Below are 18,920 nucleotides of genomic sequence, written 5' to 3'. Positions count from 1 at the left end.
TCCACCCAGTCTTCATGCCATATGTGTTAGTGCTTTTTTAGCATGTTATTTTGCTGTGATATTGAATCTTGTGTTAATCTAGAGAGCTGAGGCTGGATTCTCCGATTTTGAGGCTATGTTCCAACGTCAGCAGAGGAACGGTGGTGTTTTACGACAGAAGAAATGGCGTAAAACGGCCACCGATCCTCCGTTTGGCTGGGGGCTAGCATCAAGGCAGTGTAGAGCACCCGGCTCTAGCTGCCAATACGGCCTGGAAAATTGCCGGGTCCGTGGCCGCGCATATGCACGGCAGCGGCCTGCAGAGGCCGCACCGTGCAACATGGCGCCGGCCGCTCGCGGACCCGACCTATGAAATAGTGGCCCCCCCTTTGGCTAGCTCAATCACCCCAGACCACCCCTTACACTGCCCCAGCCCCTAATAAAGTCCCCACTGGCTGCGGATCGCTCTCCTCCGTCTGTGGCGGCGCTGGACTGAGTCCGCAGCCGCCACGCCGAGTTCTCGACGGATGAGACGACGCCGTCTGGAACTCGGCCGGTCGTGGGGGGCAGGACATCGGGGTTGGGCCTCAGGCAATGTCCTGAGGCTGCCGGTACGGCGCGCGTGCGCCGCTTTGGGGGGGTGGCGCATCGCAAAAGTGTGCCATCCCCGGAGATTCTCCGGCCAATCGCCGAACGCGATTTCGCCGTCGGTGACTGGAGAATCCCGCCCTTGATTAGTAACTTGGGGTGGGATTCTCCGTTCCCGCTGCAGTGAATTTGAGATTGGACTGAGCACCAAATTCACCGTCCTTGCTGGCAGCGGCAGAGGGGCAGACTCGCAATGGAGAATCCCGATCTTAGTTTCCAAATACTGAAATCTTGGCTCTTCATTTTAAAATGGAATGAAATAATCCAGTAATGTGATCAATGCTAAATTATTTACATTCTACTTAAAAGAGAGGCTTGCAATTGTCCACAGCTTGAGGAACAGGTGATCAAAACTCATGCCAGTTGGGTTGGGTTTTTTTTATTAGTAAGGACTGCGGATGGCTCGATTCATCTTAAAGTCAGTATGTTATTACGCCTGCTTCATTATCGTGTATCTTTTGTTAATCCTGCTGGGTCATGCATATTACAAACCTCGGTTGCACAATTTCTAAAGCATCACAGTGCCCTAGCTCAATTTAAATTAATTTAATGTTATGTTACGCGGAACATTGTTTGAAGGGTGAAGGGTTGAGGTTGGACAAACTGAGTCGTCATAAATATCAAAGATTTTAAGAAGATTTGACAGTTGAAATTTTAAAATCCCTTTTTTTTTCAGATCCCAGAAAGAATGATCTTATAGAAATTATCCTGGATGTCAGTGTCAGCCAGTTAACGGAGAGGCAAAAGGGCATGTTACTTCGGCAAATAGCTGTCTTGCTTGGGGTCCTTGATTCAGATATTGCTGTACAGAAAATTCAGCCTTACACTGAACAGAGGTGAGGAGATTTTTTTTACATATGAAAGAGACAGCATTACTGTGGGTGACTGTGCTGGAATAATAATTGCCCATTTTACATCAGGTGTTTTTGAGGCCAAAGAAAGCTCTGAAATGTTGCCCGTAATCCTCCACATTGGTCTTCATCGTACTTGATGTAAAATCTAGTTGGCATCAATTAGAATGTATAAAGTTCATAATTTTATTTAACAATTTGACACTGGCCATTTGAAGTCCACAATTGGATTATATTTTAGAATAAACTTTCTAATTCTGGTAGCTTTATTCAACATTTGTTGGCTCACAGGAAAGTGTTTTTCAAGTAAATTTTTTTTTTGTGGCATAAAGAACATGTGGTCGAGTTGTGCAAAACATGGTCAGTGTGCAGCTGTTCATTATGAGTCACACAATATCTTCAATTGTAATTCCTCTCATTTATTTTCACAGCACACAGATTATCTTTTGTGTAAGGAATACGCAAGCACAACAGGTACTGAAGGGGCAGGATGTTGCTCGGATACTGAAGAATAAATTCCGGAAACAGAAATCGGACTTCCTAGTTTTCCGAGCTCTTCAAGTTGGTACAGTCAGTGAGTGAGAATTAATTAGTAAACTGTTTTGTTCAGATTTGTTCTAGGCTGACTATTTTGATTTTATCGTGTTTATAATACTTTAAACCTCTGACCCCTGTACCTGCCACCCTACAATGGTTCACTGTCAAGCAATGTATTAATTTTAAAATTCTCATCCATATTTTCAAATCCCTCCATGGCCTCGCCCTCTCTATCTCTTTAATTGTTCGCTCCACAACCTTCTGAAGTATCTGCACTCCTCTAATTCTGGCCACTTGGTGAATCAGCTTTTAAAAAAAATAGCTCCACTGTGAACAGCCTCACATTTATTCACCCAGAACCTAAACTCTGGAACTCCATCCTTTTAAAAATATATATTTTTATTCAAATTTTCAACATTTTTACAACACACAATCCCCCACCCATCAACGGCAACCAGATCCCCAAACTATAAGACAAACAAACCCCCATCTCTGCTGGAACCCCTCATCTGCCCCTCTCCGAGCAAATTTCACCTTCTCCAAATACAGGAACTCCAGTAGATCTCCCTGAATCGCCGAGGCTCTGGGGGAAGAAGCTGACTTCCACCCCAACAGGACCAGCCTGCGAGCAATCAACGAGACGAAGGCTAAGATATCTTCCCCCGCAACCACCTGCAGCTCCGGCAGATATGCCAGCCCGAATATGGCCTCCAGGGTACCCGGCTCAACATCCACATGCAGAATCTCCGATATGATGCTGAAGAACAACCCCCAAAATATCTCCCAACTTTGGGCAGGACCAGAGCATATGGACATGATTAACTGGGCCTCACCCACACTGCTCGCAGCCATCTTCCACCCCTCAAACAGCGGGCTCATCCTCGCCTTCGTTAAGTGCACCCTGTACACCACTTTTAATTGAATTAACCCATTGCAGCACATTGCACCATAATCCCTCCTCCATCATCATCCCCAACTCTTCCCCCCCCCCCCCCCCCCCCCCCCCAAACTTGGTCTTAATCCCTTCCATGGACACCTTGTCCCCCATAATCCTACTGTGGATCACCAAAACAATCGCACTCTCCTGCCGCCCACACCCGCCCACCAACAGCGCCTCCTCCAACAATGAGGGGGACAGTGCCACCGGAATGTTGGGGAAGACCTTTCTTGCAAAATTCCGCACCTACATATACCTGAAACCCTTCTCAAGCTGGAGCCCATACTCTCTCTCTCTCTCTCTCTCTCTCTCTCTCTCTCTCTCTCTCTCTCTCTCTCTCTCTCTCTCTCTCTCTCTCTTTCCCCCCCCCCACCCACCACCAAGCTCCTCCAGGCTTGCAAAGAGCCCCTCCAAGGCTTTAATTTAGAAGGACAGAGATTGAGGTGCAGCCAACCCTAACTGGGAGAAGTTCTGGGATAAGAGGGTGAAACTTCCACGAAAATCCATTCCCATGCAAGTTTTTATCTCTTAATGGAGGAGACATGCAGATAACATGTTGGCTTTTACTGAATGCCTTGAGTTGTGTTCATGTGTATTTCACATACCTGCTGAACCCTATTCACTGGTATCTATACGACAGGTGAATTATTATTGGCAGAACACCAAATCCATCCTCAACAGTGCGTGCTCTTCAAGTCAAAATGTTTCCCTTAATAACATTGTTAGGAAGAGAAAAAAATATTGGGCGCAATTCAGCGGCCTCATCGCGCCCGTCTTGGTATCAGGACAAGGAATCTGGCTTGAGGCCGCTCACAAGATTTGCATGGCCAAAACATCTTCCAAGATTCAACGGAATTTCGAGAGACCTCGCGATCTGGATCTCTCCCTCACTGGACATGATCCAGATCAGCGTATTTAAATGAGCCATACAGAGCATTTAAGTCTACGTTCGCTGATTTCACACAGCGGCCGGGACTCACTGGCTATGCTTGGGAGACCTCACCAGGGCACCATTTAGTACTGGTCCACACAAACCTGGAATAATGGTGAAGCCACCCAGGGGGTCTCCCAGGCCATTGGTACATGGCTGGGTAGCACCCTGCCTCTCCCTCTGTCACCTGGGCATATGGGCTCTGCCACCTTGGCAGTGCCACCTGGACACCCTGGTTGCTGAGTGACACTGCCAGTCTGGCAGTGTCAGGATGCCTGGGTACCCCAGGTTGGCACTGCCAGTGATCGGGCCCAGGGGGGCTTTACCAGGTAGAGTGGGGAGGGGGGGGGGGCCGTTCCTGTGATTCTCGCCAAGGATGCGGGGGGGGGGGGGAGAAGAAGATTGGGGCAGCCAAACCTGCCCGCAGGAAATCCTCTAAGAGAAACTTCCTGAGGCCAAAAGAAACGGCGAAGTACCGTTGAAATGCACGATGTTTCTCTGCACTGCAGGAGCCGAGATATACTCCGCTAAATGCACCTTTAAGCGGACTTTAACTCCAGTCTGCTGAATTGTACTCATTGCCTCCCAGTTTTCAAAATTCTCATTAAAAATCCCCCTTGCCTTAAAATGTCTCCTTTTCCTGTCTATTCCCCTGTGGAATGCTTTTAAACAGAAAGAGTATGAATAACTGAATTCTACTTATACATTTGGTATTCTTATGGCATTACAGATACATAAAGGGTAAAAGAGTGACTAGGGAGAGGATAGGGCCTCTTAAGGATAAACAAGGTCATCTATCTGCAGATCCGCAAGGGATGTGAGAGAATTGAAACAAATATTTCTTGTCAGATTTACTGTTGCGAAAGGCACGAAAATTGGGGAAATAACAGGTGATGTATTGAGGAATGTACATATTGCAGAGAAGGAGGTACTGGAGGTATTAAAGCGCACCAAGATAGATAAATCTCCGGGACCTGATGAAATGTATCCCAGGACGTTGTGGGAGGCTAGGGAGGAAATTGCCGGCCCCTTAACTGAGATATTTGAATCATTGACAGCCACAGGAGAGGTGCCTGAACATTGGAGGGTAGCAAATGTTGTGCCCTTGTTTAAGAAGGGCTGTAGGGATAAACCTGGGAACTACAGACCAATCAGTCTGCCTTCTGTAGTGGGTAAGTTGTTGGAGAGTATTCTGAGGGACAGGATCTACAGGCATTTAGATAGGCAAGGGCTAATTAGGGAAAGTCAGCATGGCTTTGTAAGGGGAAAGTTATGTCTCACGAATTTGATTGAGCTTTTTGAAGGGGTAACCAAGAAGGTAGATATGGGCAGTGCAGTTGACGTTGTCTACATGGCCTTTGACAAGTTACCGCCTGATAGGTTGTTGCAAAGGGTTAAATCTCACGGAATTCAGGGTGAAGTAGCCCATTGGATACAAAATTGGCTTGACGTTCAAAGGCAAAAGGTGGTTGTGGGGGATTGTTTTTGTGACCAGCGGTGTGCCTCAGGGATCGGTGCTGGGTCCACTGTTATTTGTTATATATATTAATGGTTTGGATGAGAATGTGGGAGGCATGGTTAGTAAGTTTGCAGATGACACCAAGATTAGTGGCATAATGAGTTGTGAAGAAGGTTATATAAGATTGCAACAGGATCTTGGCCAATTGGCCAGTGGGCCGATGAATGGCAGATGGAGTTTAATTTGGATAAATGTGAAGTGATGCATTTTGGTAGACCAAATCAGGGCAGGACCTTTTCCGTTAATGGGAGAAAGTTGGGGAGAGTTACAGAACAAAGAGATCTAAGAGTACAGGTTCATAGCTCCTTGAAGCAGGAGTTGCAGGTGGACAGGGTAGTGAAGAAGGCATTCAGAATGCTAGGCTTTATTGGTTAGAATATTGAATACAGGAGCTGGGACGTCTTCTTGAAGTTGTAGAAGACATTGGTAAGACCACAAATGGAATACTGTGTTCAGTTCTGGTCACCCTATTAAAGGAAGGATATTATTGAACTAGAAAGAGTGCAGAGGAGATTTACGAGGCTGCTACCAGGAATTGATGGTCTGAGTTATAAGGAGAGGCTGGATAGGCTGAGACTTTTTTACCCTGGAGCGTAGGAGGCTTAGGGGTGATCTTATAGAAGTCTATAAAATAATGAGCATAGATAAGTTGGATAGTCTTTTCCCAAAGGTAGAGGAATCTAGAACTAGAGGGCATAGTTTTAAGGCGAGAGGGGAGGGATACAAAAGAGACCAAAGGGGAAATTCTTTCGCACAGAGGGTGGTGAGCGTCTGGAAATGGCTGCCAGAGGCAGTGGTAGAGATGGGTACAATTTTTTCCTTTAAAAAAGCAGTTAGACAGTTACATGGGCAGGGTGGGTATAAAGGGATATGGGCCAAATGCGGGCAAGTGGGACTAGCTTAGTGATAGAAACTGGGCAGCAAGGACAAGCTGGGCCGAAGGGCCTGTTTCCATGCTGTAAACACCTATGATTCTAAAACTTTCAGATAATTGACCATGACAAGTCTAGCCATTCATCATCTTGTTCTTTTTGTCTAATGGGTCACAGTTAAGAGTAATATTCTTGATGCTGATTCTTTCGTGAATATTCCTCCAGAACTATCATTGTAGCTTCTTTGCACTAACCGATGAGGTCATCGTGAAGCACATCATTTATTTGTAAAGGAATTCATATTCGCTTTACTTGGTTGTTATTGTATAGATTTTCTAGACTTTTGCTTATTTCCACTCCCACGTATGTGCAAACATACTCTTGTGATTTAAAGACTGGGATAAGGCACTGCCTGTTGTAATGCAGCAGATGAAGTTGTATGCCTCATGATTTGCTTTTTCAAGTGCCTTTTTTAACTCAAATCGCCACCTAAAGGTTGCTGCATAGACTAGATATGAGTATTGTGGATACTAAGGCAAGAAAAGCAGATGTCTAATTCTGTTAATGCTGTGCACTAGCATTTATTCTGGTACCAGATCTGTATTGGTCATTTTTTTTTTTTTAATTGTTTATGTGGGCGTCGATGGTCAGGCCGATCCCTAGTTGCCCTTCAAAAGGTGATGGTGAGTTGCCTTCTTGAACCGTTGCAGTCCTTGAGGTGTAGGTATACCCACTGTGCTGTTAGGGATGGACTTCCAGGATGTTCACCAGCGACGGTGAAGGAACGGCAATATATTCCCAAGTCAGGGTGGTGAGTGACTTGGAGGGGAACCTTCAGGTGGTGGGGTTCCCAGGTATCTGCTGCTGTCGTCCTTCGAGATGGTAATGGTCGTTGGTTTGGAAGATGCTGCTTGTAGATGGTACACATGCTATCACTGTTCATCGGTGGTGGAGGGTTTGAATGTTTGTGGAAGGGGGAGTAATCAAGTGGGCTGCTTTGTCCTGGATGGTGTCGAGCTTCTTGACTGTTGTTGGAGCTGCACTCCTGGAGTGCAAGTGGAGAGTATGCCATTGCACTCCTGACTTGTGACTTGTAAATGGTGGACAGGCTTTGAGATGTCGAGAGGTGAGTTACTCACCGTAGGATTCCTGGCTTTTGACCTACCCTGGTAGCCACAGTATTGATATGGCTAGTCCAGTTCAGTTTGATCAGTGGAAACCCCAAAATGTTGATTGTGGGGGATTCAGTGGTGGTAATGCCATTGAATGTCAAGGAATGGTGGTTAGATCCTCTCTTGTCGAGATAGTCATTGCCTGGCACTTGTGAGGCGTGAATGTAACTTTCCAGTTGTCAGTCCAAGCCTGGATATTGTCCAGGACTTGCTGCATTTGGAAATGGACTGCTTCATTACCTGAGGAGTCGCAAATGATGCTGGCTGTGGTGTTGGGTGCTCTGGTGCACAGATGAGCCAACACAGTTGTATGTGGTACAACTCTATTTTATTTTAACTCTTGTATACAGTTTGTTCTGGATACTCTGCACGTGCTGTCTCCCTGAGTGTGTCATGTAGCAGGTCTGTCCTTGTCCTTGTCTCCAGCTAATACTGACCACCAGGTGTCGTGTTTGTGCTTTTATATCTTTCTGTGATTGGTTGTGGTGTTGTGTGTTCTGATTTGTCTGTTGGTGTGTCTATCATGATGTGTGTGTTTGAATATCATGACACTGGCATTGTGCAGTCATCCACAAACATCCTCACTTCTGTCCTTATGATGGAGGGCAGGTCATTGATGAAGCAACTGAAGATGGTTGAGCCTAGGACATGTTCCTGAGGAACTCCTGCAGTCCTGGAGTTGAGATGATTGACCTCCAACCACCACAACCATCTTCCTTTGTGCCAAGTATGACTCCAACCAGCGGAGAGTTTTCTCTCCGAGTCCCATTGACTCAAGTTTAGCTAGGGCTCCTCGATGTCGTACTCGGTCAAATGCTGCCTTGATGTCAAGGGCAGTCACTCTCATCTCACCTCTGGAATTCAGCACTTTTGTCTTTATTTGAACCAATGCTGTATTGAGGTCAGGAGCTGAGTGACCCTGGCAGAACCAAAAATGAGCATCCCTAAGCAGGTTTTTGCTGAGTAAGTTCCTCTTTATAGCACTGTTGATGACCTCTTCCATCACTTTGCTGATGATAGACAGTAGACTGATCGGGCGGTAATTGGCTGGGTTGCATTTGTTCTTTTTGTGTACAGGACACACCTGGGCAATTTTCCACATTGCTGGGTAGATGCCAGTGTTTTAGTTGTACTGGAACAGCTTGGCTAGGCACGCGGCAAGTTCTGGAGCACAAATCTTCAGTACTATTGCTGAAATATTGTCAGGGCCCATAGCCTTTGCAGTATCCAGTGCCTCCAGCCATTTCTTAATATCATGTGGAGTGAATCGTATTGGCTGCAGACTGACACCTGTGATGCTGGGGACCTCCAGAGAAGACCGAGATGGATCATCCACTCGGCACTTCTGGCTTGTCTTTTGCCCTTTTGTGTTGGGTTTCTCTATTATTGAGGATGGGGATATTTGTGGAGCTTCCTCCTCCAGTGAATTGTTCAATTGTCCACCACCATTCACAGCTGAATGTGGCAGGACTGCAAAGCTTATATCTGATGCGTTCGTTGTGGAATCGCTAGCTCTGTCTATTACTTCAGCATTGCTGCCTATGGCACTGAGGACCCGGGTTCGATCCCGGCTCTGGGTCCCTCTCCCGTGTGGAGTTTGCACATTAGCACATTCTTCCTATGCCTGCGTGGGTTTAACTTCCACAACGCAAAGATATGCAGGTTACATGGATTGGCCACGCTAGATTGCCGCTTAATCAGAAAATAATAATTGGGTACTCTAAATTTATTTTTAAAAGCTCTATCTATTTCTTGCTGTTTATTCTGTTTGGCACACAAGTCGCCCTGTGTTGTCGCATCATCAGGTTGACACCTCAATGTCATGGAATTATCCCAGCTGTGGAGCTTGCATAAGGCTCCCCCACAACCTTTTTTTTTTTTTTTTACAGTAGTTTATAAGTTTGATTTGTGTCAAGTTCTTTCTTTAAAAAGAAAGTCTGACTGGACTGGTATATTTTGTTACTGCATGCATATTACCTCTAATGGTAGCTATAGCCAAAAACATTTGCATTTACTTTATGGGTTGGGTGGCTTTAGCATCTATACTGTCTTGTGCTTGTGTTACAAATGAACAGCGTAGAATAAATTTTAGAATCCATTTATTTCGCTCTACCAGTTATCAAGAAGGAAAAACAGCTTGACAGGTCTAGCCTCATCATGGCCAAGAGGATGTATGTGATTTCATTCTTTTAAAATTGTGCAAGATGGTTCTATTCAAAGCCTACTAGAATTACTTTCTTTCACAAAGTTAAAAAAATGCTCATATTGGAAAAACTTTCAAAAATTAAATCCATTTATTAACCTTTTATTAAAGTTTATAAACTTTTTGTTATCCACGCAATATTACAGCCTTTTGGTAGGAATCTGTGCTTTGAACAATTCAGGCATTCATTTTTCAGGTCTGCTCATTTCAGATGTCTACATCGACTGATTATGCTGATGACGATTCTGTCACACATTTCCTATCCTTACAGATTTGAGAATAGAACGTTATATCATTTCTATTTGCAGGGAACTATTTCAGTCTCGAGTGTATCAACATAAATTATGTTTTTTGTTCTCGAGACAAAATAGCTTATAGCATTTTCAGGTAAGTCTTTTCAAACTGTCCATAAACAACTGTGAAAATTGTTTAAAGTTGTTTAATGTCCATTATGGCCATCATACTGTTTTCTCAGCTTAGTGGAAAAAAGGGGAATTCTTCCTCTTCCATATGTCAGTTTATCACAAAGAGTTGCCTTTAATGGGGAAGAACCTCATTCTCTCATTTCTCTTCCTTGCATAAAATTATTTATTACCATCCATCAATTCACTTTGCAATTTGACTATTTTTTATCCCTCTTTTGAGAATGCCATGTACATAGTTGTTGAGGCTCCTTGCTTTGTCATCATACCTGTTTCCTGCCAATAATTAGAAATAGATTGAAATTCAGGGAATCATACCTTCTGTGATGGTATTCTCACTTAAGTATTGAGCTACTTCAGATGGGGACTACACATCCTCATTGATTTTGCATTTAAATCAAGATAAAGTTCTTATGGTCGCACAAGTGGCTTGGCCATTTTCATGAACACCCGTTACTTTGACCTGAGGAATGAAAAATATCGAGAATCTTTAACAGGCACTCGTGCTTACATTTTGTGTGTTTGTACGTGGGGGGAGAAAAGTGGTGGTGGAGGAATGATCTGGTACTTGTTTGCAACATAACTCGCAAGGCATTAGAGTTTAGAAATATGTCTTTACAGCTAACAGTTACTAATCTCCTTCACTTCTATTCTGCTGTCTCCTGATTAAAGTCTGTCAACTGAATTGCTCAGACCATGGTCGGTGTGATTCTTTCAATAAGCGTTGTCTGTGTGACCCATTCTGGATGGAGAACTTCATTCGAGTTCAGCTGGGAGATGGAGAAAGGAACTGTGGTAAGTTGAAGAAAATTATTATTAAAACAAATCAAATTGCCCATTTTAACGAAATCTAAACAGAACATAATATACATTTTATGCATAATATACGTAACAGAATATGTATAAATGTTTTTGGGAATGGGTTGCAGACAAAATTTGGTGTTTAAAAAAAAATTATACTTTATAAACTTGTGTCTAAGTTATCACGTATAACATCTCCATGTTTTCTGGACAAAAAGCCTTTTAAAAATATCTATAACTTGAATTATAAATATGTGCTGGCCCAACAGACACTGCAGTCGTAACATTAAATAGGTTTTTAAAAATATTTGGGAAAGAAGCATATACCAAACCAACTTGCAGCATAAAATCAGGTGTAGTATTTGGGACTGAGACCATGCTGGAATTCAGAACTTGCCGGTTTTCAGGTCGAGCGGTTTGGGCCAGATTAGGCATGTTGCATGCTGAGGGCATGTTTTTCAAGTAAGAATTGCAACGGTCAGTTTTAAATGAAATGGAGACAATGCTGCAAGATAATACAGGAAATGCTTTGGAACTGTTTCCGATCCCTCACAGTTAATTTGCCGGAATCTTGATAGAAGCTGTGTTTATGCATGTAAATAGGGTTCATAAGACCATAGGAGCAGAGGTAGGCCATCGAGTCCTCTCTGCCATTCAATGGGATCTTGTGTGATCTGTTATGATAATCCTCAACTCCACTTTATCAATTTATCCCCATAACCCTTGATTCCCTTACTGATTAAAAATGTGTCTATCTCAGACTTGAACATACTTAACAACCCAATCATCGAGGCCTTCCTTGCACGCTGGGCCCTGCAGGGACTAGGGTGCTTTATTGACCCTTTTAACCACATTTTAAGTTTGACGTTTTAAGCTTCATTTGTTTTTGTTTAAGATATTCATTTAAGGAGCTGCCCCTTTTAATTTGTCCCTCAGTTTAATAAATTAAGTTTATTTGGTTTCCATCAAAATAGTTGAGTCACAAACATTGAACTCTATGCTCATACAAGAGTTAATGTCACAAGAATTAATATCACACAGGATTCATTCATGTAAACCCCAATGCACTGCTTCATGGTTGATGTTTCTCTTTACTCACCCCGTTATCGGTCATGACGGGGGGTGTCTTTGAGGTGCCCCATGCGGATGCGCGCATGGGTCCCATGCCTTCATTCAACTATCCTGTCATCTAATGCATGGATTGGTAGGGGTGGAGTGGGGAAGATGGCCTTGTGATAGGTAGGCAACCCACAAGATGGCTGGGTGAGAGGTCACCTTGGAGGTGCGAGTGGTGGGTAAAGGGGTACAGTGAGAGCCAGGAGGTGGCAGATTTACCCAGGCCATTTGAAGTTCATTCATCTTCTTCCTACACTGCTGCCCCATCCTCTTCTGGAGTGATCTGGCACTCACTATTGCAGCTAAAACCTCCGAGGCGGGGGTGGTCACCTTGCTGGTGGGACGCTTCCTAGGATGCTGAGACAGGACATCCTGCCTCTGTTGCACTCCATGCAGAAGTCTGATTAGGGATCCCTCTGAGAATCTTGGCACAGGCTTCCTGGCTGCCAGCCTTCCAGTGGTCCCAGGATGCTGGGGAGGTGTTTAAATGGAGCTCCCCAGTCATTGCAGTGATTACATTTCCCCGGGACGAGCAAATCACTGGGAGGCTGCCAAGAGGGCAGCATGATTCACATGGAGAAAATCATTTTTCTTTAAGAGGCTGAAAATTCCGTGAGAGAGCCCCTTGACTCGATTGGTGGGATTCACACCGTTTTTCTTGCCGGACCTGACAATTGGCCAGTTTTGGTAAGAATTCGCCCTCTTGTCTTCTATTAGTTAGCCAATCCTCTATCAATGCTAAAGTGCTACCCCCAATTGGGCAGCACGGTAGCACAAGTGGCAAGCACTGTGGCTTCACAGCTCCAGGGTCCCAGGTTCAATTCCCCGCTGGGTCACTGTCTGTGCGGTGTCTGCACGTTCTCCCCGTGTCTGCGTGCTTTTCCTCCGGGTGCTCCGGTTTCCTCCCACATTCCAAGACGTGCAGGTTAGATGGATTGGCCATGATAAATTGCCCATGGTGACCAAAAAGGTTAGGGGGGGTTATTGGGTTATGGGGATAGGGTGGAAGTGAGGGCTTAAGTGGGTCGGTGCAGACTTGATGGGCCGAATGGCCTCCTGCACTGTATGTTCTATGTTCTATACCATGCGCTCTTCTCTTATTAAGTAGCCTTTTGTGCAATAACTTCTCGAACGCTTTTCGGAAATACAAGCGTATCACATCTGCTGGTTCCCCTTTATCCTACTTATTACCACCTCAAAGAATTCTAACAAATTTGTCAGGCATGATTTCCCCTTCATTAAGCCATGCTGACTCTGTTTGATTATGTTAAGTATTTCTAAATCCCACTGCATTTCAATGAAGTGCTGGTGGTGGAGCGGGAGCAGTTCCAAGAAATTTCCCAGCCATGCAGTTAGACCAAATGTGTCATTGGGGAGGGAAAGTTCAGGTCTTGGCAGATTTTTTTTAAACGTCCGGTTTTCGGGGTGGGTAGGGGAGGGTCACAAAAGGTGCTTGCAAACATAGTTGAAAATAAGACTAATGAAATGAAATGAAAATCGCTTATTGTCACAAGTAGGCTTCAAATGAAGTTACTGTGAAAAGCCCCTAAGATGGGTTAAAGAGTAACGAGGTGAAATATTAAAGAAAGCTAGTTCTAGAGCATAGATCCAAAGTAGCAAACTGTTTGGCTACCAATGTTCGAGCGGTTAGATGAGAAAGATTGGAAATGATCTGAGAATTGGAGAAGTTTGCAGAGCTGGGGTGGGTGGAATAAGGGAAATTTAGGGTTTTAAATTCAGTGTTTTGAGGGATAGTGAACCAATGTACTTATGAAAATGGATTTTAGTGATGAAAGCATGGATGAGGGTTTCTACAGTAAGTGGGGTTGGACAAGAGGGGTTTGACGTAAGTGTGGTCTTGCTGAGAGGTTATGTAAAGCTCAGCTCTGCATTGAATAAAATGAAGGGTGTGCGCATCTTGAGCAATCAGTAGAGTGGGATAGGAATTGTGGGATTGAGCCAAAGACTATGATGAGGGGTCGAAATAATGGCTTTGATCCTTCCAACATTCACATTGTGGGAATCAATAACTGATGGACGGGCAGAGTTGGTAGAGGGAAGTGAAAGAGGGATGGTTATCAACACATTTGGCACCTGATCCCGTGCTGCATATCATGTCACTGAGGAGCAGTATATAGGCAAAGATGAGAGAGTCCAGGATGTATCCGCGGAGAAATGTTGGAGGTGACCATGCAGAAACTAGAAAAGAGGCTGCTGTTGCAGACAGCTGTTTGAAGATGGATGGACCATCCCAGTGGAGCTGGGCAATTTGACAAGGATGCTCTCATTGGTTAACCATGTGGGGAGTGGGCTATTTCAATGCTTGCCATTTAGAAACAGATCCCCTCAAAACACTTTCAGTTACTGTCATTGATGTATATGTTTCCTGTCCACTGAGCCATCTTTATGTTGCCCTTCTGTTACCACTGAGATTTTGTTTGTAGGGTGCAAAATTGCCTCAAATATTTTGGCAGAGGGAGGATAATATATTACAATCAATCTGAATAGATGCTGAACTAATTAATACCAGTGACATAAAATTCACACAATTTATTAGCTGATATCATTGGAAATGATTCACCACTATTTTATTTAAGGACACCAGAGTTAGCCAGGCTCAAACAAGCTTAATACAGGATCTTAAATAAAATATTGTGGAAGCTGGAGATCTGATGAAATTTTTAAAAAGTGCTGGAAATTCTCGGAAGGTCTGGCAGCATCTGTGGAGAGTAAAACAGAGTTAACGTTTTGAGTCTAATATGACTCCTCTTCAGAACTGGCTCTGTTGTTCAGCTCCCAAGAAGAGTCATAATGTTACGTTAAATATTAACTCTGTTTCCTTCGTCACAGATACTGCCAGACCTGCTGAGATTTTCCAGCACTTTGTTTTTATTTCAAATACAGAAACTTGCCTTGTAAGTTATGTATACAGTGTGTGGGCAATATCTTTTAGTTGGAGTCTACATTTTCATCACCATAATGGAGTTAGTCAATTGTTGTTTATGTGATGTGCCGAGCACTAACAAACAAATTATTTTCCATTATGAAGCAACTAAGAATGTATTCCTGGCTTTTTGCTTTTCCCTTTAGAATGGAGTGTTCTGTATGTTGTGATAGCTGCATTTATCATATTGGTCACCATTGGAATTCTAGTTTGGATGGTCCTCTGCTTCTGTAAAAGGTAAATGATCAGGAATACTCTGCAAATCTAAATGAGCTTTTTCCCTAGCCTTTTTTTTGGTTATTTCTTCACAGCCCACATCTCGTTCAAAGTAAGTAACCTTTCCTCTTTCCCACAACATTTCCGTTGTTCTTCCAAGCTCATCCATGAAAATGCAGTCTTAATGTAGGGCAAGATGAATAGCTCCTTGATGCTCCAAACAAAAAGTGTTGGTTTGTTGACTGGGCCTCATTAATCTCATTTTTATCCATGCATGCTTTTCATGGCAAGATATAATGGGCGCAATTTGCCTTAAACAATTCTAACTGTGGTCATCAGGCAGGCAATGAATAAGGTGTGATTCCCACCAGGTGAATCCACGCAATCCAGATCGCAGTCCACCCACACTTAGAAATGTTTTTGGAGCTGAGGGGATTCGCGCTGTGTGATCTGAAGAAGTTGGCAAGGCCGGAACCTCTGAGATCGGGGTGCCAAAGCGTGCCCCGATCTCAGACTATACTTGAGCAACACCCCCCCCCCCCCCCCCCCTCCCCTGCAAATTGCTGGCAAGGCTGCCCCCCCAATCACTGGCAAGGCGACCACTCCCTCCAAACACTGGCCAGGCCCCCCAAGTGAGCGACACCCTGCTATGGTTTTGCCAAAGGCCTCGCTCGTCCCCACCGTCAAGCTCCTTCCCCCTTCAGGCCCTCCTGCCTTCTGGCCCACCCCTCGGCAGTGCCAACCTGCACTTCAGACTTCGTCTTTCCAGGAAGAACTTCAGAACAGAGGAGACGCCAGCTAGAAATAACAGCAGGCCTTTCTAGGAAACACATTTGAACAAAGAAAACACCTCTGAACAAGCTGCAGTTAGAAACAACGTCTGCTCAAAAGAGGAAGCATTTAGAATTCCTACACTGTACGAGGAGGCCATTCGGCCCATCGAGTCTGCACCGACCCTTTGAATGAGCACTCCTGCCCATGTCCACCCTGCCCTATCCCCATAAGGCCCCATAAGGTAAGCTAACCTGCACATCCCTGGACACCAAGGGGTGATTTTTTTCTTTTTTTTTTTCTTTTTACATTTACAGTACCCGATTATTTTTTTCCATTTAAGGGGCAGTCCACCTAACCTGCACATCTTTGAGGAACCCACGCAGACACTGGGAGAATGTGCAAACTCCACGCAGACAGTGACCCGGGGCCGGGATCGAACCCGGGTCCTCGGCACCATAGGCAGCAGTGCTAGCCACTGTGCCACCCCCTAAGTGCAATTCAGCATGGCCAATCCACCTAACCCTTTGAACTGAGTTAATGTATTGTAAAGAGCTATGAAAACAAACAAAGCTAATCCCTCCTTTGAAATAGCCTGCACTTGTCAATCAAGAGGCTTGTAAAAGGTGAAATTTAATGTAAACAATGAGGTTCAAAGCTCTTAGACTTCTCAGGAGTCCCAGAGGCTTGAAAAAGTTAAAGGGGAATGAAGGTGATTGTGAAAAAAAGCAAGGTTTCCAACACATTCAATGGAAGAATTTTACCTTCACCTGACAGATCTTTGAACTTGAAATGCTGTGAGAGACATCAAAAGCTTTTAGGGCTACAGAGGGAAATACTTTCACCTTAATCTGACAGATCATTGAAATTGACATGCTATAAGAGAGTTAAATATTTACAAGGCTACACATGAAAGATTTGCCACATGACCCCGAAGCCTCCCCCCACACCCCCCTAACCGTCCCAACTTCCACCTCCCCTGAAGAACCCCCTCTCACCACCTTGGCGGTAGTCTAAAGAGTGTACTCACCCCTTTGCTCTCACTTGATCCCACTTTTGGGGATCAGTAGTGATTTGTCGGGGCGGGGGGGGGGGGGCGGGGGTTGAAATGGATGCTGATTTGTTCTGATCAGGTTCTCATCGTTTCTGGGCGAGAATCTGATCTCGCCATGGGGAGCGGGCCAGGAGACTCGCGACGGGTTTGACACCTGGCGAGAATTCCATTTTGGGCCTCATGTCCGATTCAGCGGGGCAGCAGGAATCCTGGCTAGGGCTAAAGGCCCCAGAGAATTGCCCCTAATGTCTCTTTGAGAAACAAGAGTAGGTTGTTTACCCATCAAATCTGTTCTGCAATTCAGTGAAAGACCAAATTTCCCACCGTCTGCTTTAGTGTGAAAAGGTGGCTGGGGGAGGGCAGGGTGCTAGATCTGTTATAGGGAATTGTAGTTTGTATCAAAAATTGCAGTTCAATATTTTCCTGAAATTACAGATCCAATGGTAGTAATTTAATTTTTCTTTAACGTAGAAGAAGTTTAGTGTTCATTAGGTTGAGGGAGGGGTTCCATGTGTTGATTGTATATGAATTTAGTCTTTAACTATATTGAGGTATTGGACATTAACACTTGTGTTCCTTTCTGTAGATGCAGCTCAAAAGAGTACAATTGTTTATTCAAAAGGGTATATGTTGATGCAGACAAACTGTGGTTGTTAGGTTTGGTGGTGTATATTTATAATGTGTATTTCTAAATAAAAACTTTAATACTGTATAAAGATTAGGGTCCAGTTCTAATCTTTACCATCTGGCTTTCGAGAGTAGAATACTGAGAAGTGCAACATCCTTCTCTTTTGCCATCGTGATTGAGCATCAATATTTGCATTAGTGCATAGTTTCTTCTGGTGGGCTGCTAAACCCCAACTGTTCACTACAAGGAATGAATTCTTGAATATCTCCATTTCAGAATCAATACTGTGCAGCTGATTTAACCCAAGCCGCCAGTGTGACCAATGCATCAAGTACATTTTGATTTAATGTCTTTAGTTTTGCAGGCACGCTGGCTCACTGGTTCACAGCTCCCTCACAGCACCATGAACCCGGTGACTGTGTGTGTTCTTTCCGTGGGTTTCCTCCTACAATCCAAAGATGTGCAGGTTAGGTGGCTTGGCCAAGCTAATTTACCCCTTACGAGCCCAAAGATGTGCAAGTTAGGTGGGGTTGCGAGGGAGTGGACGCAGACACGGCAGGCCAAATGCCTCCTTCTGCACTGTATATTTCCTACATTACAAAACACAGTGACTACATTTTTAATGTACTTAATTGGTTTTAAAGTGTTTTGAGATTCCATAAAAGGACCTACAGTATACAAAGGCACCACAGTACTGTATACAAATGCAAGGATATCTGTTTTTGGAGTTAAGAAAAATATTTGATTTCTGTGGGGGAGGAGAACAGAAAACATTTTCCCATTCATTTATACTATCAGTCATCTATATGGGAAATTATAGACAGAGAAAGAGAACCAAAATGTAGGAAGGTACTGGTTAATATTAGTGAGCATACACTACCTGTGCCTCCTAGATGTACACAAGAAATAACCTTGGAGGGATTGAAACTACCTATGGGTCCCATTGTCCATCTGTATTGGTTTCATCATATGTCCACTTGGACCTGAAACAAGTGTGTAAAAGCAGGCTATCAGTGTATCTTCTCAACACTTTTTAAAAGAAAATTGTTTTTTAATATTTTACTCCTGCAAGATCATCATCTGTTAAATGTTTGCCAATTTGCTTGTTTCAGCTTGGTAATCTATTTATTTGAATCAATTGATTTCTTGCAATAAAAATAGGAGATGTGGGAGGACATTGTTGAGCGACACATCACTTAAAGCGAAGTCTGAAATATTAAGCTTTGGAGTGAAGTGGGGACAAATGATAAAAATAATAATCTTTATTGTCACAAGTAGGCTTACATTAACACTGCAATGAAGCCACTGTGAAAAGCCCC

The 18,920-nt window shown here is 44.0% G+C and overlaps 1 protein-coding gene across 4 annotated transcripts in view; it reads left to right on the top strand.

Moving 5' to 3' along the window:
* LOC140416604 (dyslexia-associated protein KIAA0319-like protein) overlaps nt 1-18,920 on the top strand; it is a 142,085-nt gene that overhangs the window by 105,698 nt on the left and 17,467 nt on the right. For all 4 annotated transcript variants that reach the window (XM_072501139.1, XM_072501141.1, XM_072501138.1 and 1 more), the window contains 4 exons: nt 1,304-1,463; nt 1,910-2,052; nt 10,744-10,866; nt 15,079-15,169. In XM_072501139.1, the coding sequence (XP_072357240.1) occupies nt 1,304-1,463; nt 1,910-2,052; nt 10,744-10,866; nt 15,079-15,169 (517 nt within the window). The remainder of the gene's footprint in view (nt 1-1,303; nt 1,464-1,909; nt 2,053-10,743; nt 10,867-15,078; nt 15,170-18,920) is intronic.

Source organism: Scyliorhinus torazame, chromosome 1, assembly GCF_047496885.1.
Source record: "Scyliorhinus torazame isolate Kashiwa2021f chromosome 1, sScyTor2.1, whole genome shotgun sequence".
Taxonomy (NCBI): Eukaryota; Metazoa; Chordata; class Chondrichthyes; order Carcharhiniformes; family Scyliorhinidae; genus Scyliorhinus; species Scyliorhinus torazame.
Note: the sequence above shows the minus strand (reverse complement) of the source record. Positions and strands in the feature narration are given on the sequence as shown.